This window comes from Strix uralensis, chromosome 5 (assembly GCF_047716275.1).
Source record: "Strix uralensis isolate ZFMK-TIS-50842 chromosome 5, bStrUra1, whole genome shotgun sequence".
Lineage (NCBI taxonomy): Eukaryota > Metazoa > Chordata > Aves > Strigiformes > Strigidae > Strix > Strix uralensis.
In genome coordinates, this window is record NC_133976.1 from 77,644,277 (window position 1) to 77,671,531 (window position 27,255).

The following is a 27,255-nucleotide window of genomic DNA, read 5'->3' on the forward strand; positions in this document are numbered from 1 at the left end:
CACACGCGAGTTGATTATTAATAACCAATTTAATTCAAGAGCTGGATCTCCTCTTTTCAACCAAGCAGTAGGCAGCTGACCCGATCAAACACTGAGGACCAGGTACTTGGCAAAGACATCAGTGGAGAGACTCAGCCAAGGGTCCAGCCAGCCTAGTCAACATAGTTCAGTCCTCAGTTGATACAGCAGTATATGTGAAGGCAGATAGGATATTTTCATCTCCAGCTGCTCTTCTTTCAAGGGCCACATCCCATTCTGTTTTATCCTATATACCCTACTCTGTGGGTGAGTGATCACAAGAGAATAGAGCCTTGTCACAGGAGTGAAACACCAATGCACTGGCTTCACTCTTCTGCGGTGCCATCAATGATGTGCTTGAAGGAGAAGGGAGAAAATTTGTACCCGGCTCCCACGTAGAACTTGTTCTGGAACTCCACCCTGGGGAGGAGCAGAGAGGGGTGTCAGTGATGCCCAGGAGCAGGACCTATGACTAGCTGAGAGGCCGAAACGTGCCACCCACCAGAAAAAGGAGGCCATGAGAGATGGTGGCCTCTGAGCCGGGAACATGAGCTCCTTCTGGAGCCAGCAATGAGACACGGGCAGCCCAGGGAGCTAACTGGCATTTATCAGCTTTGACTTTCCATCAGTCAGCCTGGAAATGCTCCTCATGAGACCAGTCAGCAGGACCTTACCTGTGTGCTAAACTGCTTTTAGCAGCTCTGAGAGCTGGGATAACTGCCTGCTGGTTGCACACTCTGGTGGGAGACAGACATCTCCCCCTCCCTGCACAATGACAAGCAACTGCACCACAGTTTGCCTTGGCAGCGTTTGTGGTTTGTGGTGGGATGCTACATGGTGAAAAAGGCCACAGCTTGAGTGCTCAGGCAGGATGCCAAGTTATGGAGGTGATAAGAGATGATTTGTTACCTTGGTCTTGATTTATATACTACCCTGATGGTGTGTCCGCACTGCTGTCTTTGCCTGGACTGATGTCTAGTTAAGGCAGACATGAGCTAACTTGAAACAGGTTTGCCACAAAGCCAAAACAGCCTGGAGCTCAACCTGGACTAATGGCACAAGCACTGACCCAGGTTTGCAGCAGGTTTTGCAGCTCTGGCTGAACTCTTGCTGTCATAGGTAGTCTTGTTTGATGGTAACCCTGGGGGGGATACACAACCAGTGGTGAGGTTGTGGTGCCTTCAGACCTTATAATGAAGGTCAAGGTGGCCTTGGTGGCTCTGTGTATTTACCAGGGCAGAACTGCCATTTGCCACACATGCCCACAGCCACCACAGGCTCAGGAGAACAGGCAGATTGCTCCAGGGAGCAGCCCAGAGATGGAGCAGGGAGCTCTCACCTCCCTTTGGAGGAGTCTCCCTCGCTTCATTTGCCAAGGGGGACTGATGTCCTAATGCATAGGTACGAGCACAGTATGTCTAACACTGGCTGGTGCAGCCACCTGTTTCCACAGCCTGATCCCTCCCAAAGATTGTGCCAGGAAAAGCTCCAAAAGACCACACCACCTACCAGTGCAGACGCAAGGCGTGAAGAAAGGCTGAGAGCCCCTCCATGACAAGCAGGATGGCTACTGTCAGCACTGCAAATGCCGCAAAGATGATGAAGATGACAATGAGGCCTGCCCAGCTGCTGCTGTTGAACCCATTGTGCATCACCATGGTCCAAAGGACCTCTGACAGTTCTGCAAAAGGAAATAAAGGGAAAACAGTGCTGAGCAACAGCTGTGGACAGGCACAATGCACAGTCTGGCAGCTCACCCATTTTTCCCAGTTAGATGAGTTGGCCTAGGATACAATGTACGTGACAGTAATCATGTATATGATAGTAAAATGTACATGACAGTAATCATATATGGCCACCCTCTCTCTTCATGACTGGGGGAGGAAAGTGGATGCAGGTTATTTTCCATCGCTCCTCTCTCTGTGTTAGAAGCTGATGGTGCTGTTTTGGCTTGGCTTTGCATCATAAATCCATGCAAGCACACTACCAAGATTGCTGTTACCCTGGCATGACACAACTATCAGTTTAATTTGCACCTCTTTAATATGGCAGAGAGGCAGTATGTGGAGCCTTCTAGGACTGCCTGCTGCTAAATCCCAGTGAACATGATCGATTGACATAAGTCAATACATGTGTAGATTAGGTTACAAGCTGTACCGATTGATGCTAGCTATGACCCACAGGAGACATGTAATTCCCATTTTTTCTCCAAACCACTTCTCTTAGGGTGTCATGGAGAAGCTGTGGTGGGAACAAAAAGGACAACTAGTTGGTTCCACCCAAGGCAGGCTGTATTAGTCTTTTGGTTGCCTGCATGCTCTTAAAGATTTTTTTTTTTCCTGCACAGGTTTATATCAACATTCACAACACTGGTATATCTGACTTGTCCTGTCAGCTCAATAACATATTCTTAAATACTCCAGTCACACAGGATAGATTCAGGACTGAACAATTTTCCTCTTTGGAATTTGCAAATTTTCCCTCAGGAAAAGTACTCCTGTAAATGCAAATTTGCCCTCAGGAAAAATACTCCTGCTGCAAAAGGCTGCAAAAGAATATGGTGGTTTTCCAGGCAGAATTCTGACATAACACATAGGACTGCCTTTAGCTAAACTTTTCAGTTGGTTTATTTTATTTTATTTAGATGACTGTCCTCCATGTAAAGCTAATGTGTATTAGCTTCCACTCATCTCCTACTAAGCTCGTTTCTGTGCCAAGATGTACAGCTCACCCCTGTCAATCCATGCCACACCCCACGTTTTGTTTTCCTTTTTTGTGTGCCAAATTCTTTAGGGCAGGCACAACTCCTAGCCAGAGGCAGTACAGCAATATTAATAAAAAACATTTCATAAAAATTAGAGTTGTTGAAAATCTGAAGTTCCACCCTGAGGCAATTTCTAGTATTTGAGCATTCGTTTTTATCTTAAATCAAGACAAAAGACATTGAAATGCTGTACATTTCTCATGGAATGTGAGGTTCCACTAAATGTTGCTGGGAAAATTCCCAGTGAAAATGACAAATTCCAGGAGTTCTTGAACCAAAACTTTTCTTTCTAGTTTGCTGAACCAAATCAAAATAACTGTTGCAAGTCATTTTGACATTCATCTGCATGACCTAAGGCTATAGCAAGTGCCTCTTGGGAAATGAAGTCATGGTTCCCATACTGCCTTTACTTCCATGGATTGGACTACCTATTTGGACTGCAGCTCCCACCATGAGGACTATTCCAGAGTGGGGCTTACAGGGCAGTGTGGGAAAGGGGCCCCAGCCAGAAAATGGAGTCAGGAGCTGCCTTATATAGAGCTGCCAGGGATCAACACATAAAACTGAGATGGCCACCACGGAACGCTTGGATTGATCTGACCTGAAGCAAAACATTCCAAGACACAGCCATCCACAAGGAGAACTTTGATTTAATGGAGAAATTTGGAGCACTATTCAAACACTGGAGAAGCAGCAATCTGCATGGTGTTGCTGGTGAAGCAACTAACAGGTAGCCAGTCACTCACGTGCATGGGCTAAGCTCAATGCCCAGAGCCGCAAGTAGGATGCTGTGTTGGAGATGCAGCCAAGACAATATTCAATGGTGTGGATAGCTTGGTGGACAAATATGTCTCCAAAATTGAACTGAAACAACATAAAACCAAAGGCATTTTATTAGTTCTTAATTCAGGGCTTCCTGGTTAACAGAGCAACACTCCACCAGAGGCTCTTCATACTCCTCCCTTTTCCTTGATATGTCCTGAGCAACTCACAGATAGTTCCCAGATAAAAAGACTGTTTTGAAAATTGTCAGTTCTCTATGATCTTCCCATACAATCTCCCTGGAGAAATAAAATTCCAGTGAAAAGCAAATGTTCAGGAATCAGTTCATATTCCAGTCTTACAATTTCACATCTGGCATAAGCTGGCAATCCAATTGCTACCAATCTTTGTGATTTCTTGTAGAGAGAAAAATTCTTACATAAAGCCTATTGGCATACGTGTTTTGGGAGATATCACTGAATAGACATATCTTCAAAGACTGTGAAGATTCCCTGTGACTGGAAACAGTCAGTCATATTCACACTCAATATCGGTGGTACTCCCAACTGCTACAAACACTCACTTTTTTAACTGTGTTGCTGCATACTGCAGAAGCCCTTGGCAATATCTGCCAAAGGAAGACTTTTCTCCCTAGCCAACACTGCAGGCTGCCAAGTTTTCAATGTTCCTTTGTAATTTAAAGGAAGGAAAACTCACTGAATCTTGGGGAAGTCTTGATCTTCTCTGGGTGCAATGTGGAAGTGAAACAACACACTCTGGGGAAATAAAAGCTTGAGGTTTGTAAGATTACGTTCCCTCACCAGGAAATACTAAAGGAAAAATTTAGAGGAATTCATACTATGAAAATTCAAACTTCACTCTGCTTGGAAACAAACTGTTGCAACAGTGTGTCTTGGTATCTTGTTAAAAAGAAGGGCTGACAACCCTGTAAAAAGCCTTCTGCTTGACTTTGTGTCTTCTACTATTGTGTCTGCCTGAATAATTTTTGGCCCACATTTTCTTACCTCTTCATCATCATCTTCATGTCCTCCATGGCCACCACTGTGGTCTCCCTGGGAAGCTTTCTTTGAGTGATTGGTCTCTGGGACATCTACCTCATTTTCACCTTCAGGGTCTCCTGAGATGGCTTGAGACTGAATCTTTCAGAAACAAATTGTAATATGTCTTTTGTGTCATGCTACAGGTTGATACCAAAATGAAACAGGCCATGGCACAGAACTCCATCAATAACCTCATGATGGGTAACATATGAAGGACTGTATCATGAACATGAGGACAATTTCAACAATAGTGAGTCATCATATACCACAGAAACTGAGTACTCCTGCCGAATGGCTAATAAAACTTAAATATTTTCCATCCTAGGGCATTTTCCAGTGATTTCAACTAATTTGGAGCTAGTTTATAGTCTCACAATGCACCCTTTATGCCCACCGTGAGAAGATCCATCACTTTCGGCAAATGAGAAAACTGAGGCACATTAAAGTTGATGATCTCAATTAGATGGGTGTAAATGAAAGGAATTAGCATCAAGTGAAAGGTGAATGGAGCCTGAAAGGATCAGGTGACTTGATGAAGGTCACACAGTTCCTGGGATACAGATAGAAATACAATTCAGATCTCTTGATTCATTTTAAATTGACAAAAACTTCATGACAACCCATCTTCTCTCCATAATCATTCTTTATAGGGCTTTCCTAGAGGCCTGAACAACCTGATCTGAGCCTCTCTTCAGAAATGGCAGCACAGCATAAGAATAGCCCTACATTATAGGTCTATAACACTCCTATTATACAGCATAACCAAATACGGACCTCACAGCTTCTGTCAGGTTTTGTCCTGTCACTCTTTATAGCTTCCAGCAGGTTTCATGGGCAAGGTCTCATGATAACATATTGTTTCCTATTGCAGCAGTAATCATTGTCACACCCACTTTATCTTTACTTTACCTGAATGTCAGCATAGAGAACAGACTTTGTTGCAAACATATAAATCTGGGTAAATGTAAGATGTGATCAGACAGCTAACATATGAAAATTAGGAACAGAAATACAGGGGCAAAATAGGAGGTGGGGAAAAGCTGTCAGATGTTACTAGCATAAAAGCAGGAGATGGAGTCAGCCATGTCAAGCTTTCATCTGAATCCCAGAAGAATGACAAAATAAGAAATTACAGTGCAGAGGCAGGGCCGCAAAGGTCTCCCAGGGACCTGGCTTTCAGTTATAGGTCAGAAGTGACTGGGTTGGAAAAGGTCACACAGCACAACCAGCATCTCTTTCTTCTAATGGAAACATCTGTGCCCTATAAAAGGTACTCCAGGCTCTAACTCTGACTATAAAGAGAAGTAAATCCTGACAGACAAGTAAAGTCCTGTTAGTGTAATAAAAGAGAGAATTAATGAACAACTGGGAAACTGCAGCTGCTGCAGTTACGTGCTGAAGAGCTGGGCAAACCACAGAGCCCATGGGAAGGAGGGCTCCGTTAATGTGAAGGCAATCACTTAGGCAAGAAAGCACCGCTAGAAAGCGGGCAACAGCTTTTAAATCAAGCCTCTCTTCTCCAAGGCCAGGAGTATCGCAGATGTCCTGTTCCTACAGAGCAGTCAACCAGTGGTTAGTGGTGGCTGTGGACTGGCAACTGAGGTCTTTGCCCTGTCTTGGCTTTACCAGCACTTCAGTCTTTCCAGACCTTCTCTGGTTTTGGATACGACACTTGGAAGAGCTTGGTATCAGCTTAACTCCTCTCCCAACAAATACTATATGGCTTTGTGAGCAAAGCTCCTGCTTCCCATTTTGATGGCTCAGACAAATATACACGTGTTCTTGGCACATGTGCTGTAAAGCAGAAGTTGAAATCACTGGAGAAACTCTGAGATCAGAGAAAAGCAGAATTAGATCACTGCACACGGGTTTTGGAGTCTGTCTCCTCAGTTTTGCCTTTGCTGTGCTGAATCCCCCTTGCCTGATCCACATCCCTTACCATGCGCTGTGCTTTCTGGTGGTTGGCTCGGAGGATGAAAGGTTTAATCAGGAGCATCCAGGGAACAGCAATCAGAGCAAATATGACCAAGAAACTCTGCACTTCTTTCTAAAAGACAAAACAACAAGAATAGCAAAAAGTTACTTTACTTCCTTTAGCCAACTACATTTACGGTTAGAAAACTGATTCTATAAAATGGTATTTTTTTAATACAACAGATATAATCCCTGTACTGGTTGAGTCTCCTCTGCTTGTAAGGACATGAAAATAAATATATACTGCTTAAGGCTCCAGAAAGCACTGCCAGCTAGAGATAGTTGGAGACTCAGAGATGAAACGCTTTCATGTTGAAAAGGGTTAATTTGACAGACCCCAATGTTACTGACTTGAACCTGTCTCTCCAGTGTCCCAAGTGAATGTCCTAACTGCTGGGTGAGCCAGTCAGTCTGCCTTACTTCGATCAACATAAAAATGTTGCAGTAAGAGCCAAGTCATTCAAGTCTTTCCTAGAAAGCAGGGAATCCAGGGTTTGCTCTACATTTGCAATTTCAGAAGGGGATCAAATCCCCATACCTTAGGTTTGATAACACATTACCCCCACAATACAAGGTGTTTCTGTTTCAGTATGTCACTCATATTGCTGTCCTAGCATAACTGCTTGTATTTAAAAAAAACCCACAAAACAAATCCAAAAAACCAACAAGAAAAGAAAAACAAAGAAAACCCCAAACTACAAATTTTTGCATTTTTTTAAAGCTGGCTTAGATCTCTGATCACGTTATGGTTGGTCTCATACAATCTTTGCATTCAGACTACCCAGGTGGATGACACAGATGGGGTAGGAGGATAGGAATATTAGAAAAAAAATTACCATCTTGGAAAGTTTTGGGTTACAAAGCAAAATGTTATCTAAACGTTTTCTAAAGATTTTTTGAAGGCTGGGAAAACTGTCTTTTCCCAAACTCTCTTGCAGCCTTAAGGCAGTTACTTGGAACTGCTCAGGGCTCTCTGCTATGACTCACCAGCAGCCCTAAAACTGAGCTCACACTGAAGTGCCAGAGTGTGCAGCTGTATAAATGTAGAAGCATACATGGGACTGGAGGCAGAATTTGCTTACAGATTCTTCACTGATGCTGCTGATGCAAAATCTAGCAAGAAAAAAAATAATCCATGTTCTGAGCAAATAAATAGAGATGACTTTAAAAGAAGTTTTCTTGTATCGGAGATATTTTTGCTTTTGGTATTTTAAGTGAACTCCCCAAAGGAGATACTTCTGACAAAAAGCTGCCAGAAAATCCACTAGCTACTTCTATTTTTTTAGCTGAAAATATAAAGTTTTCAAGTTTTCCAAAGAACAAATAAGAAATTATCAAGGAAAGGAGAGGCTTCCTTTGTCTCTAGCATTGTGCCCAGACTTCAGGACAGCACATCTGCAATACCCAGCTTTGCATCTCTAATCACCCTTCTTTCCTTTTTTCCCCCAAAGTATCTGAAATTGCATCATCATTCTTGTAATGATGACACTAAGAATGAGGTTTCCCCTGCATCACTGATTGATAGCTTCTCTGTCCTACCTGTCTACAAGGCCAACACAAATACCGGAAGAACAAACTTCTCGTATGTGACTGGCTCTTGTGACTGAGCTTCTGAACTGGTTCCCTGTCTTTATGCCCACTCTCCACAACACCCACTGTCAATCCAAAACCAGCTACAGTGGATTCGAGCTGCTTGATCCATACCTGATGCAGATATAATGGAGCATTTGAAGCGTCACCGTAATTGAACAGAAACATATTGATGAAGTGGATGAGGATGCTTGGTGCACTCTGGGATGAGTGGACATCAAAATGACACCATTTGAAAATAATCATGAAGACCAGGTAGCCAAAAAGAGAGACAATAAAAATCATCTCTGGAATGAACTGAAGGATAATGTTTATGTATTTCTTGAAGTAGCTGGAAAGAATCAGGAAAGATAACTACAATTAATAGACTAGGTATTAATACAAAGTTGCACCCAAGTATGGCAGTACTGTACACTACTTAGTCTTTGGAAAATAATGTAAGAAACATACAACTACCACTAGCCAAGAAAGAAGTCTGTAATTGCAGTCTTTATCAATGAAAATCATTATTTAAATACAAAGCTTTGTCATACTGATTCTCTTCAGGTTTTTGTGCTTGACCCACCAGTATCTCAGCACCTCAAAAGATTACTACAGTGAAATAAAAGCCGATTTTCAAAAAATGGCTAATTTACAAAGTTAAGCACTGAGGAAGGTCAGAACCAGGTGTAGAATCAGTTCTACAGGGGCAGTCCTCCTCTCTGTCCTCTGCAAACACTTTCCATCCTTGAAGGTCACTACACACCTTCCAGCTTTGGAGAGTCTTTCAAGAGAGTAGTGTCAGGCTCTTCACTCTAACACTATTTCTTATTTTTTGTTCCAAAATACAGAGGCAGATCTATAGACACGCACACCCACAGATCCTGACCAAAGGCTCACTAACTCAGGTGAAACGCATGCACAGACATTGTGCAAGATTTCAGTGTGCTTTGGATTAGACCAAAAGACTTTGTCTTTCAAGACAAAAGTTATCAATAGTGGGAGGTGCTATATATATTCAATTTAGTGTACTTCATTATTTCTGCAGAATCAAGAATATAAGGAAGAAAGTGAAAAAGAGAGTTTATCCAAGAGAATGTCTGCAATGTGATGGCCATCATTCCAGCCTTTGGACTCATCACTCTGTAGCTACAGTGGTGAGAATTAGTCAGTGCACAGGGAATTTCTACTCACCCTGGGGAAAGGGCAAAATTCAAGCCAGCAACCTGAGATGTGAGGCTTTCTCTGAATGAAAAACACTAGTTTAGCAGTGAGGACTTCAGTGCTGCAGCAACAGGCTTGGTGAAACAAACTTACATGTGGTTGAAGAGACTGAGTACCACCCCAAAAATCATGTGCACAATTCCTATGACAACCGACATCTTCATTTTGTAGGAGTTCAGGAAAGTCAGTTTGTTCGATGCAACATTCCAGATCTTTGGGGAAAGGAGCAGAGAGAGACAGAAGAACAAGATTTTTCAGGTATTTGATCAATAACAGATTTGTGGAAGTTGTTGCTTTGACACCAGTAATTTACTCCTACCAGTTCTAGTAAGAAGATAACAAGTAACAGAAATCTAGATGTTCCTTATAATACTTTTCACTCTGCCAAGCTTCTCATCTAAAAGGTAAAAAGTATTATCCTCCCTTAACAGGGATTTAAAATAATGCAGTGACTTTGCTTCAGTCCCCCAGAAACCGATGCAAAGGCTGGTAGCGGAACCTAGATTTTTCCAGTGTCATTCCTTGCCCCTAGGCTGAGTCACCTCCTTTAGCAGAGGTGGAAAGACATGAGAAAATCTCTTCTGCTGCTATGGAAATTTGTTCTACCTTCACCAGAGAAGTAACGAGGGCAGAGCATGTTCAAACTTTTTGTTTCAACAAAAAAACCAACTCATTCTAGCTCTTTGGCTATGGAGGTCAGTTTATCGCCTGCCTCTCTGCAGTAACTTTTCAGTTGTGTTAGGACAGTAACCATATGCCTCTTCTCAGTCCTGCCTTTTTTACACTACAGAGCTCTGGGATTCCTTCTCCTTTCTTCTAAAACTTCCTAAACCCCAAAGTCTTCTGACCCCAAAGATGGTAAGTAGATACCTCTTTCAGATATTAAGTATAGTACCTGCACAGAAAGGAGGGAAGACAGGATTATTTGGAATGCAAAACATTAGCTTATGTGCCTTTGCCTGACATGCTTTGCCTCTTCTATGGCTATGGAAGAGACTGCCTAACTTCCTCAGCTCAGGGTGAGTCTTCCTTATCCAAGATATACATCAGCCAAATGCAAAATGTGAAGAGCCATCCATCCTTCTGGGCCTACAACACTGATAATTTCCACAGAGAGGGCCACACAGGGGCTGGTGCTTTCCAGTCCGCCCCTTCCCTGACAGCACTTGTTCAGCTGTTCCTCCCTCCCAGACAGGGGTCCTGGCCTCTCAAGCAGGCAGCAGCCAGGATGGAAGAGGGGCTAGGCTAGGTTAACCTAAATTAAGGATGTGTTAGGGCAACGCACAGAAAATTCACCTTCGTCTGTCATGACTGCCTGAACTGGACTGCCTACATCCTGGGCAGAGCTTTAGAGCTGGATTTGTGAAAACTTGCTACAAGGTCAATGTCTCTGCAAACCAGGGGAAGCCAGTGTTTCTTTGTGTGATCAACTGAAATGAGAGCGCATCCAGCAGAACAGAGGTTAATTGGCTGATATGAAGATTGAAACATGAAAGCTTGATGTTAACTGCATTTCGGTACGTGATAAAGAGAACGGTAAGAAAAGGGAAATAGGACACAGAGGAGAAAACATTGATCCATTAACTAACACTGGCATTTACTTCACACTTTATGCAATAAATATACTGCATAGAAATTAGGACTTTGCCCTCAAACTTGTGACATCGCTCTAGAATGGGTTAAGTACTCAAGTAAGGAAAGTGAGTCCAGCAGCCTGGGGACAGAGCAGAGATTGCAGCACAGGACCACTCTCCAGTGAAATCAAAGTTCCTTCCTTACCATTTTGCTGCTGCCTGTGCAAAACTGTCAGGAATATATATCCTTGATTGCTAAAGAAAAGCATCACAACGACTACATAGAGAACAGGCTAAGAGCAAGAAGTGAAGAGCATGGCTTCAGGAGAGAGAGTAGGGAGCTACTCATGTACCTGATACGTAGAAACACTATTGAAATACAAATTATCTTAGAGCAATTTAATTTAATTACCGGATCAATTCCAAATGGATATGGATTTCCAGAGTAGACTCCTGGGACTGCCGGATCCAACTGCAGCACCGTGTTGTCCAGAAGCACATCCTTACTATAAAAGAAAAGTGAAATGGCCTTTGCAGCTTAATCTCACCATATAAGCCTATGGTAGATTTATGTGAGATGTGCTGAGGACAACCATGTGACACCTGTCACCAACTCCAGCCTTTCTGTGAACTGTTATCCTGGACTTGTGTGCGTGTGTGCGTGTGTGCGTGTGTGCGTGTGCGTGTGCGTGTGCGTGTGTGTGTGTGTGTGTGTGTGTAAATGTGTCCTACACAATGACAGTCTCTATCAGACTGATAATTCTCTATGCATCAGTCCTGGACACCTGCAGATTTTTATGCACATCAGCGCCTGAACAAACAGGCGTGTTCCCAGGGACTCTACATTTCCATTTCAATAGTGAGCTCGTCTGTGTGTGTCAGACAAAACCTCTGATTCATTCATGACTGCATCCACAGCAGGGAGTTCTTCCCTTCCCCGAACAGGCAGTCAATGTGCTTTTCTTTCAAAGCCTATGTGCTCTATTTGGTGTGTTTTCACTTGTTTCCCACATTTCACCACTTACTTCCAAGTGCTATTTTTAAACATGGGGATGATATGCCAGGAAGAGCCAAAGATGTTGAACGATTTGGAGAAGCAGTCATTGTAGATGAAGCCAGTGTACATGGAGAATATGCCCATGAGCAGGATCAGGTAGCGCCCGCTGAAAAAGGTGTTCCAGATCTGCAAGAGGAGAAGCAGTGCCGGTGACCAAAGTATCTGAAATTCCATCAAGTAGGCCACAGCCAACAGGAGACATGATTGTACTAATCTATTCATAGGAATATTCATACAATTATTCATAGGAAATTCTGGGTCCCTTGGGCCTGTCCAGGTCTCTGTAGAAGTAGACAGAATTACTTGCCAAATCTTTGCCTCACGAACATCTTTGAAGGATCTCCACTCAGCCTTTGGGAGGCTGGATGTCCTCTTTATCAAATGGGGATGATGAGCCTTTTCCTATGCTGATAGGGTGCACCAGCTCCCTGGTACTCACCTCATTAGTGCTTTTCTGGGCCAGAAGGCTCTTCTCATTAACGACCATCCAGAGTGCAAAGCCCAGCATGACAGCGCCATGGCCACAATCCCCAAACATCACCGCAAACAAGAAGGGGAAGGTAATGATAGTGTATGGAGCTACAGGAAGAAAAAGACAAGAAGCTCAGCTCATCCTAAACAGAGAGGCCTCAGCAAAGAAGCAATCCACCCCACTGGCCTGTTCCTCACAGCTGCTGCCCTTAAAGGCCTCCACAATCCCTCCCCTACTCACCAGGCAGTCAGATCTCATGTAGAACTATCTTTATCACCAGAAAGATTGTCCAGTTGTATGACCTGCATCTTCCTTGCAATTTTAGCCTTCATTTCTTGTCTCACCCTAATAAACACCATGCGTAGACAACTGCATTCTGTTTTGCAACAGAATAATGTACTTGAAGTTTACTATCACATTTCTCAGTCTTCTCACTTTCAACAATCTGAGTTCATCCAATCCTTTCTCATGGGCCCCCATTTCTAGGTTTTTGTTCATTTTCAGTGGTCTCTTTGAGACTGTCTACCATTGCTTCACACTTTTTCCAGGTCCTTTTGGTCTTGTTTTGTCTCAGCACAATGAGCTCAATTTATATTTGCTTTGTGAGCTTAAGTCGTTTCCTCAGAGCTGCTACCTCAGTATTTGTTCCCTATCTGTGTAGTTCATTATTCCTGCCATAATCAATCACTGAAAACCGATGGCCAAATTCTTTGCCTGAGAAAATCCATGTCTATGCCCCAAACAGTATCAATTTTTACAAGCAGAAAATATGGTTCAGATTTCTCAACCAGCAATGAGTGCATGTCTTGGGATAGTGATGGAGCTCAAAGGCTTTACTTTGGCTCTAGCAAGCCAGGTGCAGGCAGCTGAGCATTACTCACCTGGGTTCATCTCCCTGTAGTTGCCCACACCATATGCATCCACGATGTTCTGAAATCCAGCTGTGAACTTGTTGGTCCTGTTGAAGGTGGGTGGTGCCATCCTGGTGTGTACGGCGGTAAGGATAGGGGTGATAGTAGAGCCACTGCGCTCCTGCAAACCCGGTGACAAGGACAGACACAGTCAGGGTGGCTAGCAGAGAACTGGTCCCACGGCACCATGGTCTGTGTCCAAACATGCACATGCAACAACATGAAAGTTAGGCTCAAAATTGTTATATCTCAACCCTTTTTCTAATATCCAGGTTTTTCCATTTTCTGTGCTATTGATTTGTTCAGGGAAAGCTGCCAGGACTGCTGATTCATGGGTGGATCACAAACATGTAAAGATTTAATGCTGATCTTAAACTCCCCAAGGCCAAGCAATCATGCGACAACTTCAATTAACACAGAAAAGGGAGCCCAGCGTTACAGTAGCAGACAAAAGTCTGAACGTATGCTCAACTTATAAACAATGCAGTTTGGGCAAGACCTTAAGGAACCCAAAATGATGATCTCTTACCATTCCCTGATGGAGAGCTCTTTTTATCCTGCCAGCATCAGCCACTGGGAACCAGATCTCTGCAATGACACACTGCTGGGTGACGTCGATGTTACAGCAATTCAGGATGTAGTAGATGGCCTTGATTTTCTTCACCTTGATCCCCCAGGACCACAAGTTGGCTGCTGCCTCATGCAGCAGTCGCTGGCGGTGGGACTCGGTTTGGGTTATCACCTGTAAGCACAGCACAGGCAGTGCTCAAGATAGGAAGGCATAGGTGGCATGATCTACTCAGCAGTTATTTGGGGAAGGCAGGTGGAAGAGAGTTGCAGAAAGGGAGTGATTCATATGAATGTGTGAGGTATCCCAGAGGGCAGTGTGCACAGGTCTGGACATAGCAGCCCTTGACACCAGGTGCACAGTGCTATTCACTAAGGACTCTCCCTGCATGGCCTTGAGCCTCTGTAAGTGTAGAGGAGACCATTGGGAGTTACTGAGTCGAGGGACTGGCTCCTTACCTAGCTGCTTACATCTCACCATGTGCTCCCACCCTGCCATCTTACACAAACTTGGGGCACATCACATCCATGAGCATGCCTGCACTGCTAGAGCTACAGCTCATGGCCCTGGTGGCACCTCCATGCACCATGTGGCCATCACAGTGCTGCTGCATAAATGAGCAATGGAGATAACATCTTAGGATGGTCAACAACCACTAAAGAAGCCTAGATGTCCATGATGCTCAGGAGTGAAAGTCAGCTTGGAAGCAGACACGAGTGCAGGCTTGACAGACACTGGCATCCACAGAGGAAATGACAGCAGGATGTCAACTGTCAGGTGGGCCACCTCAGGCAAACAGAGTGTCCATTCCCTCCTGCTTCAGGACTCACTGACTGTCATGTGTGGCAATACAAAGGTCACAGGCAGGAGTCTTTCCAAAAGGTGTGAAGTCCTGATACAGTACATGGATATACAAGCTACTGAGCACCTATAGCAGCTGAACTTGTAATTTTCAGCTCTGTGTTAAATGTTGGAGTAAAGAGGTGGGAGACTTGTACTGCTATAACAGCAGTCTTGGCTTTCAATTGCTAGTGTGACAAGTGCCCCAAGATTTCCTTGGTAAAGACGACCTAATTTAAATATAAAAGAAATCTTTAGAGTCCTCTCTCAGCCTAGTATAGTTGTACTAGAGTTGAGACTGAAAAACTTTGTGGGCTGCTGAGGCTAACCACGCTGTAAGAGCTAGATGAAGCCATTTTGGACAATGTGCAGTTTGGTTACAATACCTGAAACCCGATCATGACCTTGGCTCCCGCCCTGTATCCCCATATCATGAAGTCTAAACCTCTGACCTCTGCGTAGCCAACAGCAGCAAGTAGTTTTTGAGCCTTTCACATGGTTACTATCCCCCAGTAGCTCCTGGGGGGTGTAAATGGGCAGAGCAGAGCACTGGCCTCTGCAACCAGTGGGGGGACTGCTCCTGGACTGGTGGCTTCATCCCCAGCCCCCGGCCAGCTCTGCACTGCCAGCTCCCAAAACTAGCCTGAGATCTGGCCATGGCCACAGGGTTTCAGACAGGACAACTGTCTGGGCAGGCCTCACTTGGAGGGTTCAGACCCCAGTAAAGTCACTGTCACTTACTGTGTTTAAATCCTCAATCCTTGTGTTGACTCCATCAAGCATTTCTCGGCGCTCAGTGGCAGACTCTGGACAGGGATAGACCGTGGCACGAAATCTAGCCTCAGTGAGAGAGAAGTGAGAAACACCGTTTATTTGACTGACTTTTTCTTCCTCTGGACTCTTTCTCAGTTCAAAAGTGCAGAAACCAGACTTTATTCCTCACCCGGTAGTATACTCTTCTTACAGACTACAAAGTTGTGCCTGGTCTCCCAGAAAGGTCAAAAAGGTACATTTATCTCTTCATGAGAATAAGGATCGCTTCGCCTGTTCTAGCTGAAAAAAAACCGCTCCCTGTCTCAGATGCTACAAGATACATGATATTATACAGTGGTCAGCACTAATATGTAGGCACCTCCCTCATGCCCACAAGCTGCTTGAACCACAGAGAGCCACAACCCCCCCTCACCCCGGCAAAGGCGGCCCTGGTAGCAGTAGCCAACAGATGTCCCTCTTGCACTGAGGCTGGAAAAATCCCGCATCCCTGTCTCTGCACAACCTCTCGCAGTCTCTGGGAGATGGCATCAGCTGAGCGACTGCTGCACAGCAAGCAAACACCCGTCCTGCGTGCAGGCTGTGCAAGTAAATCACTCCGTAAAAAACCCAAACACCTATATTTCCAGGGTAAAACAAAAGGATGATGATCATATAGCCACCTCCTGGCTTCTGGTCCATCTGGCTAGACAGCTTGGGAGCAAGGGAAGGATGGGTGAAGATTTTTAAACACCTGAGAGTGGTATCTGTTATGTCAGCTTAGATGCGATCGGGCCAATATAAATGCTTTTATAAGCTTACCCCAAAGGCTGTATTTGGGAAATTCAGCTGGTTTGTTTAGTGTGGTGCAATAAGGACTAATGTGGGCTTCTACTATGTGAGTGAAGGTCTTATCTCCATGCAAGTGTGTATACTGCTTCATCTATAGTATGCGACATGACCTCTAGTACAGCTGCAAGTCATACTAGTGTACAGGTGCTCACACTAGTACAGCACACTGCGGTGTCTTAGAGCCACTATACGAACCCAGTACAACCAATTAGAAATAAGTTGCATGTCTCTTTGAAAAATGTACAGCTACCTGTCCTGCCTGCAAAACAAGTCCCAGAGTACACTTCATGCACAAAGAGCAGGCACAAGGAGATCCCACTGGGACCTTGTGGATCACAAGGTGCGAGGGTCTGAGCCTACAAGCTTTAACGGAGCTGAGATGCTGCAGTAACTAAAATAAAAGAGATCCCTCCATTTTCTCCTACTTGGTTTGTTCAGCGGTATCTAGTGCTTGTGCCAGCCCTGCCACATCAAGGGAGTTATGAATGTCGTCCTTCAATATTGCCCCAACAGGTCTGCAGGAAGAGATCACTCCTCTTTACAGAGCAGAGATCTGCCCACCTAAGGCAACACACTCCCACCATCCTGCAGTGGAGCTGCACTGAGCTAGGGTTGCTGAAGGGCTGCCTCTCTGCACGTGAGATGAATTAAAAGAAGATGTAACAGGGTCATAGGGGTTTATCCCTTTTTAAGAGACAAAACTGTGCATGCTCTGTGTACAGATAAGCATCATGTTCTGGCTTTGTTTGATCACAGAATATATCACCACCTGCTCTCCAGAATCAGTTCCAGCATACGCACAAGTGAGGACAGTTGCAAGTGGAACAAAACACACTGCAGTCTCCAAGAGATCAGCCCAGAGCCGTGTGTAATGACAGCACGCACTCTTCAGCTAAACTTCCCTTTCCAGAATCGAATCTCTCCTCACTCAACACCTGGTATTCGTTTCCAGAGGTTATTCACCCTTCCTAATTATTTCCATCTTCTTATTCTTCACAGCTCTTAGTTCATCTTTAATAAGGATTTTTAATCAAACTTGAAAGCTTATTCCTCCACGCTGTACAGTTCCCCCGTTTCCAATAACGTTATTTCAGCAGTGTTGCTTTGATCTTTTAACAGCCATTTTGCATACTGAGTATCAGCTTTGCCCTAATGGCACAGACATCTCTGAAAGCTCCAGGAGAATTCAGCAGGGAATCCTTACATTGATAAACCCAGTTTAGTATTCACATTAGCACTGAGGCAACCGCAAGAAAAGGAGGAAAAGAAAAATTCTTACATTTTCCTCCTCCCTGCTCCCTCTACACCTTTCACTAATAAATTTGTGCATGGACTTAATGCTCATGAAATTGGCAGACTAATGTTACCAATTAGAGTCAAGCAGGGACTACAAGCGTAACCTGAGGCACATTGCTCTGCAAACAAATCTTAGCCTGCCTTGCAGGAGACTGGCTTATACCAGTCCCATGATTTGTGCAGGATATTTACTTGTCATGAATGATGACTTAGTGCTAAGCAGGAATATCCTGCTGGGACTGGAATGACACTGCCATCTGCTTTAGGTATAGTTAACTCTGCCTTAAAGATGGACCAGACCAAAATGTCTTGGCCTGTGTACCAGGGATGGCTGATGGCCCACAGAACACAAAAGAAGAGCCATGGGATTGATACATTTGAAAAACTGACACCCAGTAAAACATCTATATATATGTGCATATTAACAAGCAAAAAATTTGAAAGGGAGGAAGAAAAGACATAAAGGATGATTTCAAGTATAGCCTGATTAGCTGGCAATAAACAAAACCCAATGCACTACTTGTGAATTTGTCTTAGGTAGGTATGTTTTCCTTCAGTTGTAAGAGGCTGAGAGAAAACTGTCTAAGTTCCTTTCTATGAACCTACCACTACATCCATGTCACCAGCTCATAACAACTTTGCACATCATGGCCCATCCTGCAGAGATCTGCTCACACTTCTAGTGCTGCCTGGTCCCACGCTCCCAGCTGCACCCCACTGTGGAAGGCTGTGCCTCTGGTTTGGGTGATTCTGGGTTCAATCAATAATGCAAATGCTGACAGGCATTGCATTGCCTGATCTTTTACTCCCACCCCAGAAAAAAAAGTATTGGGCTTTTGACTGCAGGGAATTTAAAATGATGCAGGAAAACAAAAAATTCTCCAAAATGAAGCACTTGCAGCACTCTGAACTGGCAGTTGGCAACCCCAGCCAGCTCTAAATGTATGGCCTGGCAGCTTGCAAGGCCATCAGCACAGGGGCAAATGCAATGGGAAGCATTCACCACCAGCCCATGAGCACAGAAGGGGAGAAGGGTACTGAACAGCATCTGACAAGCAGGCAAAGAAATGGAGCATAAGCAGGAAATTATAGTCCAGAAAAAGATTGAGACTTGCTGAAAGCTGGAAGACCACTAGCAGCAGCAGACTGATCCTGCACAGTGATGATGGCAAAACTCCCTCCGTGTCTGAGGTTCAGGACCAGAAATCAGTGACTGAGAACCGGGAGTCTTCCCCCAGCTGCCTATGCTCCCATGACTGCTTTATAGAGAGGAATGCCCAGCTCAGGAGCGCTGAGTTGCTCTCAGGATGAGCACTGCCCTCCACTGCCTGCAGAAGGCCCCATACAGGAATTGCTAATCATCCCCAAGGGTTTGTCACTTCATGGGACTGAAGTCAGTTCTCCCAGCCAGATGAACTGATCTTCCTGTTTTTATTCTGATTAAAGGCAGGATGTAAGGAAAGACCTGCCCTGAGTGCATGTCGGGTAAGAGCAAGTGCTCACCCCCTCCCTGAGACATTTCGCAACCTGCAGGCGCTTGGCTGGCCCCTCTTGGCCGAAGGACTGTACCTGAAATGGATTTGGTGACTGCAGACAGATCCCCTCATCAAATCTGATTTACACTGCAACAAAGCCCGTCGGTCATCAGCATTATGAAAGAGTAACAAAATATTCAACCTGAATTATCTTTTCAAGATGCTCAATAGGGTGGAAACAAGTCAAGTTGTATGAAGCTTTCGTTTCTCTCCTGGGCTCTGTCTCTGATTACACAGATACTGCTCAAAGGCCTTGGGAAAGGGTTGAATAAACTACAGCATCATCTTTTTACGATGAAATGCAGGAAGGATTGAGAACAGGTCAGGCATTACCATGTTCCCAGTACCCAAGCTAGGGCTCCTGATTTTCAGAAGGATGCTGAATATTTCTTAAAAACCGGCCTCCTTTAAGATATCCCAAGTTAAAAACCTAGCAACTGAAGCTCCCAAGATCTTTAAGTCACTTTGGAAAATTTAGGACCTCAATTTCCAAGTGCCAAGGTGACAGATAATTTTCATGATTAGGAGCAGCACAGCTGAGGAGCAGAAGGGCGCTCGGTGGCAGAGCTGACAGCCGGAAAGCTGGAGATCTAATCTCCAGCTCCAAATTCAGCCAGCCTGGGCTGACAGGTAAACACCTCTGTGGGAGTCACTGTGGCTTGCTCACAGGCCTGCCTTACCCGTCACAAATCTTCTTGATTTTTTGTTTAAGCTGTTCTCCTTGATAGAAGATAATGAACACATTCTTCTTCACCTCTTCTCTCTGCAACACAATTCAAGTAGAATTTAACGCACCCAGAGCAAAGAGTCTGATGCGGAAAAGGTGATTGGGTTTTTTTGGGCAGCCTCTCCGCTGGGTTGTTGTTTTCCCCCAGTCCCAGTTTTCCAGCAGCAATGTTTTCCCTAGGTGCTGCTTCAGGGATCAGGCATGAGCAGCAGCTGTGGGTTATGGGGGAAGGAGCAATGTGGAGTGGAGAGGTAGAGGACTGGAGGTTTGCTGGGGCACGGGGCTCACACCAGAGACACCCTCTGTGACCAGCCCCAGGTGAGGACAGCTGCAGCCACCTCCCCGCTGGTCCCTGTAGCACAGCCACCCTGCTAGGGCTCACATGGATCTTAACCAGGCAGGAAAAAGAAGCCACCTCAATAATGGCAAAAGGGAAAGCAATGTCAAAAAAACTTCTTCCATCCTCAAACTTTCTTGCCTTTCATCTCCAGGCTGCCTTCAGACAAGGCTCTGGCAAGGCAGCCAGTGCTGCAGCATAGTCAGGGCACCAGTTTGGTTTCTGCAGGTCACAGGGGTGCACAAGGAGCAGCACGAAGCAAAATCAGGTTGGTACATACTGTCACAGGGTCCTCCAGGGGGGTGTCCATTTCTGTGTACCTCAGGTAGATGTTTCCCCTGCAGGCTCGCCACAGTAAACGCTCAAAGGCTATCATCCTTTCCCTCTTTATTACCCCTGCTGTGAAACTGAGCAGAGTGAAAAGATAAATAAATTACAATCCCATTCTAAGTCTCTTGGGACCTGTAACACACAATCTCTTGATTTCTAGTCCGTGATAGCCAGGGCTCTGCTGCTGCTGTAGGCACTTTGAGGAAAGACCTCCTTGCTCAAGCCTGGCTCTTATCTCAATCTACTGATTTTATCCTGTTCTTCTTTCTTTAAAACAGTGTAGGTCCTCCCCAGATCAACAGAACAAGGAGAAGAGACAATTCTGGCTAGAAATGGAGGAATGAAGAGATGCTTAAAGTCACACAAACAGATTGTGCCTGAATGACAGAGGTAGGAGATAGGAGTTTTGTAGTGGTTTATCTTTACTCCCTTCTGTTTTCCTTGTCCCAGAAAGCACCAGACTGCCCGTTTGAAGTGCAGCATGGCATGTTGGTACACACCCACCAAGGCAAGCCCTCTGCAGGCATATGTTTTGCTCAGAAAAGAGTTGAACAGGACTTCAGAAATATCAGCATGAGCAGCTAAAAACACTAGCCTGGAAGAACACCATCAACAAGTTTCACCACACCTAGCTGATGTAGACACAAGGGAAAGCTGTTTTAGTCTATGTTGTCCACCAAATCACTGTCAGCAATACGCATGGTGGCATTTCTGCTCCCCTAACTCTCACCCTCAGTGTCACTTTCTATTGCAGACAAAGACCAGTGCAAGCAATCCCATGGCTTTTTGCTGTTGTTAGACATCCATCCCTGAGGACCAGGCTGGTAGCCAGATGTCTGAGTTCAGAAGCCACAGGTGAGATGCCGTAAGATAACAATTTTCAGTCAATACCTACTAAGGGGTCACTGGAATTAGTGGCCTCAAAGTAAAAGTTCATTTTCCCCACTGACCCATAACCTGACCATAGCTTTGATGATAACTTCAGAGGCCAGTCATTCTTTCATCTTCATTAAACAGCTACGCTCAAGAGGCTGGTGAGCAACGTCTGCTAAGTAGCTGAAGGAAGTGTCCCAGTGTCGCAGCAATGCAGGGCAGGCGGGAAGCCTGGCCAAGCTGGGTACCATCACCAATACACACCCCAGCTTGGCAGCTGCAGCAGCAGGAGTGCTTCTCAGCTCCAGCAGTCCAGATGTGTCTTCACTGAAGAAATCATCTGGCAGATTGGTTTCTGCCTGGAAAACATTAGTTTTAAAAAACTATTCAGCATTGCCAGTCTGAAAACTGTTTTCACATTTTTCTCCTGACATTTTTTTCCCCCAAAGGTAGCTTTCCACAGAGATTTAGACTAAAGGAAAAAAAAAAAAAAGGTAAACTGTATCTTAGCAACTGAAAAGCATAAATGGCATTTTCAAAGAGATCTGGGAACCAAGTTCTTGAGCCCCATTGACTCATGGAGCGATGCAGGCTCCAAAGTGACTGAGGTGCTTTTGCAAACATCTTACTGGTTTTTGGTAAAGACCACTGGATTTTGATTAAGAGTCAGTAACAGCAACATACACCAAATGACAATGTCAGTATTTTTAGGAACCTTCTACATATCTGTTGGAAGAGCAAAGAGGCCTCTCACCTCAAAGAAGTCCTGGGTTTTCTTCAGCAGATGTTTAAGCTCCGTCAGCTCGAGGAAGTTCTGCTTCAACGTTTGCTGGTTCTGGTTGGCTTCAAGCAGCTCAGCTTCAAGTTTCTCCAGCACCGTCTGTTTAGGGTCCAAGCACATCCAGAAAAACTCTGAAGCAGACCAATGGCCCTTTACCTGATACCAAATCTCAAACAACAGATGGTTGTTTTTTTAAAGGGGGAATACAGAAATATTCAATGAGCACTTCAATAAACACTGAGTTTGTAGGAAGATGCTCATCAATGTCAATGCCTCATTTTCCCATTGCCACAATCCCTACTGGGCGCTTTGTCCTCTTCTGGCATTAGAGTTCTGACTCACCTGACTGAAGCACAGGCAGGTAAGTGGGTGTGTGGTGTAGGTGTCTCAGTCTGCCTTGGCACCTCTGTGGTTCCCCACAGGACATCTCAGACCCCAGGTGGACTGGCTGTTAGTCTAATGACTACAAAAGCTGCCTACAACATGGCCATTAGCTTAGGTTCATTAGCCATAGGCCAAAAATTAGGTGAGGATGTGGGTCCAGGAACACACCAGGCAACAACCTTGCCTGTGAAGCTGCAGCTCTCAGAAAGCATGATTTTTCTTCCTAGTCACCTATTTGTGCAGCATTTAAAAACTACCCTATTGGTAGACTTAGCTTCCAGCTGGGCTAGAATAAAGCATCCCTTGCACATCCAAAAGCAAGGCACAAATATTTGTGTTGAGTCCCAATATTACTATATCACAACCATACTCCCAACAGGACAGACAGCCCTGGAGTTTTTATGGAGTGGAGTAAGTTCCAACATCAGCTCTCCTGGATTATCACCAAAACCCTTCTTATTCTCTCCTACAGGATGATGGGGGCGTTCTGTGATAGTGATTCCTTTCCATTTATATGTGGAATCAGAGGGATGTTTCACAGGGGATGGTAAAAAGACTGGGCTCCTTTAGGAACCTGCAGTAAGACCAGCTGTAACGTAACTGCTGAGAGAGCAACGCTGGGGGCACCTCCACAGGCAGTGAGAGCTGTGCCAGCCTCAGCTACTGGGTCTTTCCTTGTCGGTGCACATCCCTTTCTCTCTCTCCTTGGCCTGCTCCAAATTCTGTACCTCCATATCAATCATCTCCCGAGGCAGGGGGGTCTCTGGGTACTTTTCCAGTTTGACTGTCTCAACGTTGTCTTCCATCTCATTTTCCAGAAAACCTACAAGGAAAAGACACAGAAGTCTCGATACAGAGTCATCCCTGCTGCATCATGCTGGTCACCAGCTACTGCTAAAAAACCCCTGCAAGCTCAGGTTTCACTCCGCTGCTCCAGCAATGGCAAGTGCTGCCACAGTGGCTATGATGGGCACGGTGTCGCGGTAGGGTGAGTGCAGAGCTCACAGGACACACATCCATGGGACACCAGGCACCACGAGCTCTACTGCTCAGGTTTTAAGGATTTGTCCCCAGGCTGAAGCCCTTGGCCACAGGAAGTGTGTGCCAATGGCTGGTGCACTGGTGTAAGAGTCAGGTTATCTGGATTAGCCTCCTGCCCAGCCCCAGATTTATCTTGTGATTTTACATAAGCTAATTAACCTCCTTTCAGTTCAGTCAACCATTTTCAAAACAGGGGCAACAATTTATTGCCCATATGGGGTGAAGTGGTAATTAGCTGATGCATGCAAAATATTTCCAGGGGCTCAGATGAAAACATCACCATTTTGCTGCTAATTCTGCTCCACAGTGTGAGAGCACTTAACAAAGAAATAAATCCCATGCCACCAGTTGGCAGAAAGCCGATTGCATTTGACAAGCATTTACTTACGCAGGATCCTCTCCAAGGATTCACACCTTCTCACTTCATTCACAAACTTTCTCTGGAAGCTGTTGACATTCACATTCAGCTAAAAACAGGAGGGAAAACAAGCCTGGGGCTGGAGGCTGCACAGTGTTGCACTAATTTTTAACATCAGCAGAGAACGAACGCCTTTGGGGTGGATGGCCAACATCGCTGCATCTTACAGACTGCTGTGGGTTTCACAGAATCACAGAACCATCTCGGTTGGAAAAGACCTTGAAGATCATCTAGTCCAAACATTAACCTAACACTGGCCTCCTCTCCTTGGAGGGCCCAAATGAAATCGGGTGAGGGAGTTTCCAAAGGGAGTTTCCTTACAGCCAAGGACATCATGGCCTTATACTGGGCCCATTTCTACCCAGCCTTGCTGTGACAGCAGGAGTCATAGATTGACTCTCATGGAGAGACCCCCTGTTCTCTGGTGGTAGAAGGAATTGTCCTAAGGTTGTGCAGAGGGTGTGCAGAGCACTGGATGGGTACTCAGGCATGGGCTGGGTCTCGGCATAGTGATTGGTTTTCAGATCTGTTTTGGGGAAGTTCTGTTCTCACCATGGTCTTTTGACCACCCTGCAGGTGCATCTTCCTCACTTTGAGGGAAAGACAAGCACACCCCAGGGTGCATCTCCCGCAGCTCAGCGTGCCGGATGGGCACTACTCACATCTCTGAACTGGACCAGACCCAGCTCCCCAAGCTCGGCCACGCAGCAGTAGGCAGCCTCCACCTGCAGGAAGAGCTGCATCAGGCTCATCTCCTCGCTCCGGAAGACCGAGGCCATTTTGCCTGCCCTCCTCTGACCTGGGCGTCCGTGGGGACCTTGGTGGCAGCGGCAGAGTCTTCCTCACCCAGGGAGGTGCCAGAAGGTGCCAAGCACTGCAGGAACATCGGGATCACTGAGACAAGGTGCTGGAAGCTAACCCACTGCTGTGCATCACGTCCTTTAAAGGATTTCTTCACATCCTAAAAGCCTCCTCAAATTCACATGAGGCTTCATCCCCTGAGCGATGATAGATGCTGAAGTATGTGTGAGACACAGGGAAAGAGGGGAGCCACTGGTCCCCTAGGATAGACAATGAGCAAATACCCTGCCCTGTCCTCTGCTGGACCAAAGACACTTCAGACCACTGCACTCAGGCCCTTTCTTTGGGCTTTGGATGCTGAGCTCATGAAGGACGCTATTTCTCTTTGTCTTCCACAACACAGAAGAAAAGTAATTAATTTCTCCTTGCAATTAGATGGCTGAAAGAGACCTGACTGGTTTTTATCACTTTCATTGGTAGTGCTAACACAACACTGCAAACACATCTGGAGCATGTTATTTGGGGATGGGAAGTAGAGAGGACTATTTTATTTAAATTAAAATAAACTTGAAGATTTAAAAAGCATTTTCTCCCCATAAAGGACTGTTTTCAAAATGAGATATATGAAATATGCATTTCACAGAAGTTCCTTTTGTCTATACGCTGCTTATTATTTACTTTGAGTAACCTGAACATGCAAATCACCTTTAGTTGTTACTGCACAAAATTAACTGATTGGCATGCACAAACACAGCAATTATTCTTTCCAAGAGAAAAACATGCAAGTAGATACACTTCTTGCATGCATTTAATTTTGTAACAAGTCTACATTTTAGAAACAGCAAAATAAAATCCCTTTAGAACCTCATTCTACTTGTTGACAGGGATGGAAAGTCAATAGTCCTTAACCCTCTCTCTCCATGAATCTTGTCTTGCAACTTTTTTTAATGTGGATTCTAATAATTTTCTTTATAACATATGAAAGATTTATCTTAGATGTGAAGCACTTTGCAAGGTATTAAAGGCTTAAAAGGAGCACCCTAGTCACAAGTCTGTATTTGCTCAATTGGCCGATGAGTTTTCCTTGTCTTACTTTCTGTACCCATTCACTAAATGATTTAAGATGATGAAAATATAATATCTGATATCTAGTAGCTCGTTAAAAAAAAACGTATCATGTGCCAGCTCCAGTAGGTTGAGTAAGGATATAATCTTTAAAGTTGGTTGGGCTTTTTTTCAGCAAACTATATTTTTCACAGGAAAAAGACACAAAAGCTGCAAAAGACCCCCACTACTCGTGCAAGAAAGTAAAAAAATTCCCTAGCTCTGATTTTCAAAGTTTAAAAGATTTTCAAAATTTTAAAAGATCATCAAAATGTCCCATCTTAACTTCTTTAGACGGAAAAGTGTGAAGAGACTATAATTTAAAGCAGTTTGTATTTCTAAACCTGCAGTTAACTTCCATAAAAAAGTGTTAAAACCTTAGAATTAAAAGAACAAAACCCAAACATTCAAAATATCTCAATTAAACTGCTTCAAACCATCCAAACCCAGGGTTCTACTATTCCTTCATAATCAGTGAGTGAAAAACCCCAAAGGCTCACTTTCATTTTGATTTGGAATGAGGGAAAAATGAAAAATAAAAAGAGAAACCTCTTTCCAGCCAGGAAACCCTTCCCAGCTCTGCTCCGAGGAAGGCAGAGCACTCGCCCTTCATCCATTCCTGCAGATACCGGAGGCTTATCCAAAGGCACCTGCTGCCAGCCGTGCCTCTATCACCAACCCCCCCTCCCCAATTTTTTGCTTTGGCAAAAGAACAGTTAATTGAGAAATCACTCACACTTTCCCAGGTCGATATTTTCTGGCAGTATTTCACTGCGTTAAAATGCATTAAAACGCACAGGGGTTTTGGGCAGGGTAAATCCCGGTGCTGTGAGTTGCTTTGGAGAAGGTGTTACTCGGGTTTACCTCTCAGCCCCCGCACTGCTGTCCGGCAGGCCCTCTCCCCGGGGAAGGGGCGAGCTCTCCCCTCGGCTGCCCGGGCGTCCCGTCAGGCGACGACAGCAGGGTTGTGCTTTGGCATGGCTGCAGGCACCGCGTTGGGTGGGGAGGGTGGCGAGCAAAGCGCCCCAGCCAACTGTCCTGCCTCACACTGGGCACAGCACACCTTTTCTTTTAAGGTCAGAACTGGTCTGGACCAGAGGAGGGAAACCCTTTCTGTCCTGAAACAACCCCTGGGTGGTCTGGACCCAGCACTTTCTGGCTCGGTCACAACCCCCGTGTCAGGTCTGTAGCAAGTGCGAGCCGTCTTGTGGCAGCACGCGGCTTGTTGAGAC

At 45.0% G+C, this 27,255-nt stretch overlaps 1 protein-coding gene across 3 annotated transcripts; it reads right to left on the reverse strand.

The window, feature by feature from the left end:
- Positions 1–10: 10 nt before the first annotated feature.
- On the reverse strand, positions 11–27,031 carry ATP6V0A4 (ATPase H+ transporting V0 subunit a4). Of its 3 annotated transcripts, none has more exons than XM_074871824.1 (21): positions 26,888–27,031; positions 24,781–24,992; positions 24,089–24,167; positions 23,388–23,482; positions 22,249–22,374; positions 21,759–21,853; positions 20,572–20,698; positions 19,908–19,990; positions 15,536–15,629; positions 13,916–14,128; positions 13,357–13,507; positions 12,443–12,582; positions 11,972–12,129; positions 11,359–11,452; positions 9,466–9,584; positions 8,284–8,500; positions 6,545–6,652; positions 4,570–4,704; positions 3,529–3,646; positions 1,528–1,699; positions 11–438 (listed from the first exon to the last, which is right to left on the reverse strand). In XM_074871824.1, the coding sequence occupies exons 2-21, from the start codon at positions 24,895–24,897 to the stop codon at positions 345–347; spliced, it is 2,535 nt and encodes an 844-aa protein (XP_074727925.1). In that variant the 5' UTR covers positions 24,898–24,992; positions 26,888–27,031; the 3' UTR covers positions 11–344. The 3 variants fall into 3 exon arrangements, with proteins under 3 accessions (XP_074727925.1, XP_074727926.1, XP_074727927.1); XM_074871825.1 differs by lacking the exon at positions 26,888–27,031 and adding an exon at positions 26,760–26,873; XM_074871826.1 differs by lacking the exons at positions 19,908–19,990; positions 20,572–20,698.
- Between the last annotated feature and the right edge of the window lie 224 nt (positions 27,032–27,255).

Excerpts from the sequence above, each read along its gene's own strand:
- ATP6V0A4 (XM_074871824.1), bottom strand. The coding sequence starts at position 24,897 with ATGGCCTCGGTCTTCCGGAGCGAGGAGATGAGCCTGATGCAGCTCTTC. Across the intron at positions 23,483-24,088 it reads ATCCTTGGAGAGGATCCTGC|GTTTTCTGGAAAATGAGATG; the intron begins GTAAGTAAATGC and ends TTTTCCTTGTAG. Across the intron at positions 20,699-21,758 it reads GCTGCAGCTGCCAAGCTGGG|TTTCACAGCAGGGGTAATAA; the intron begins GTGTGTATTGGT and ends CACTCTGCTCAG.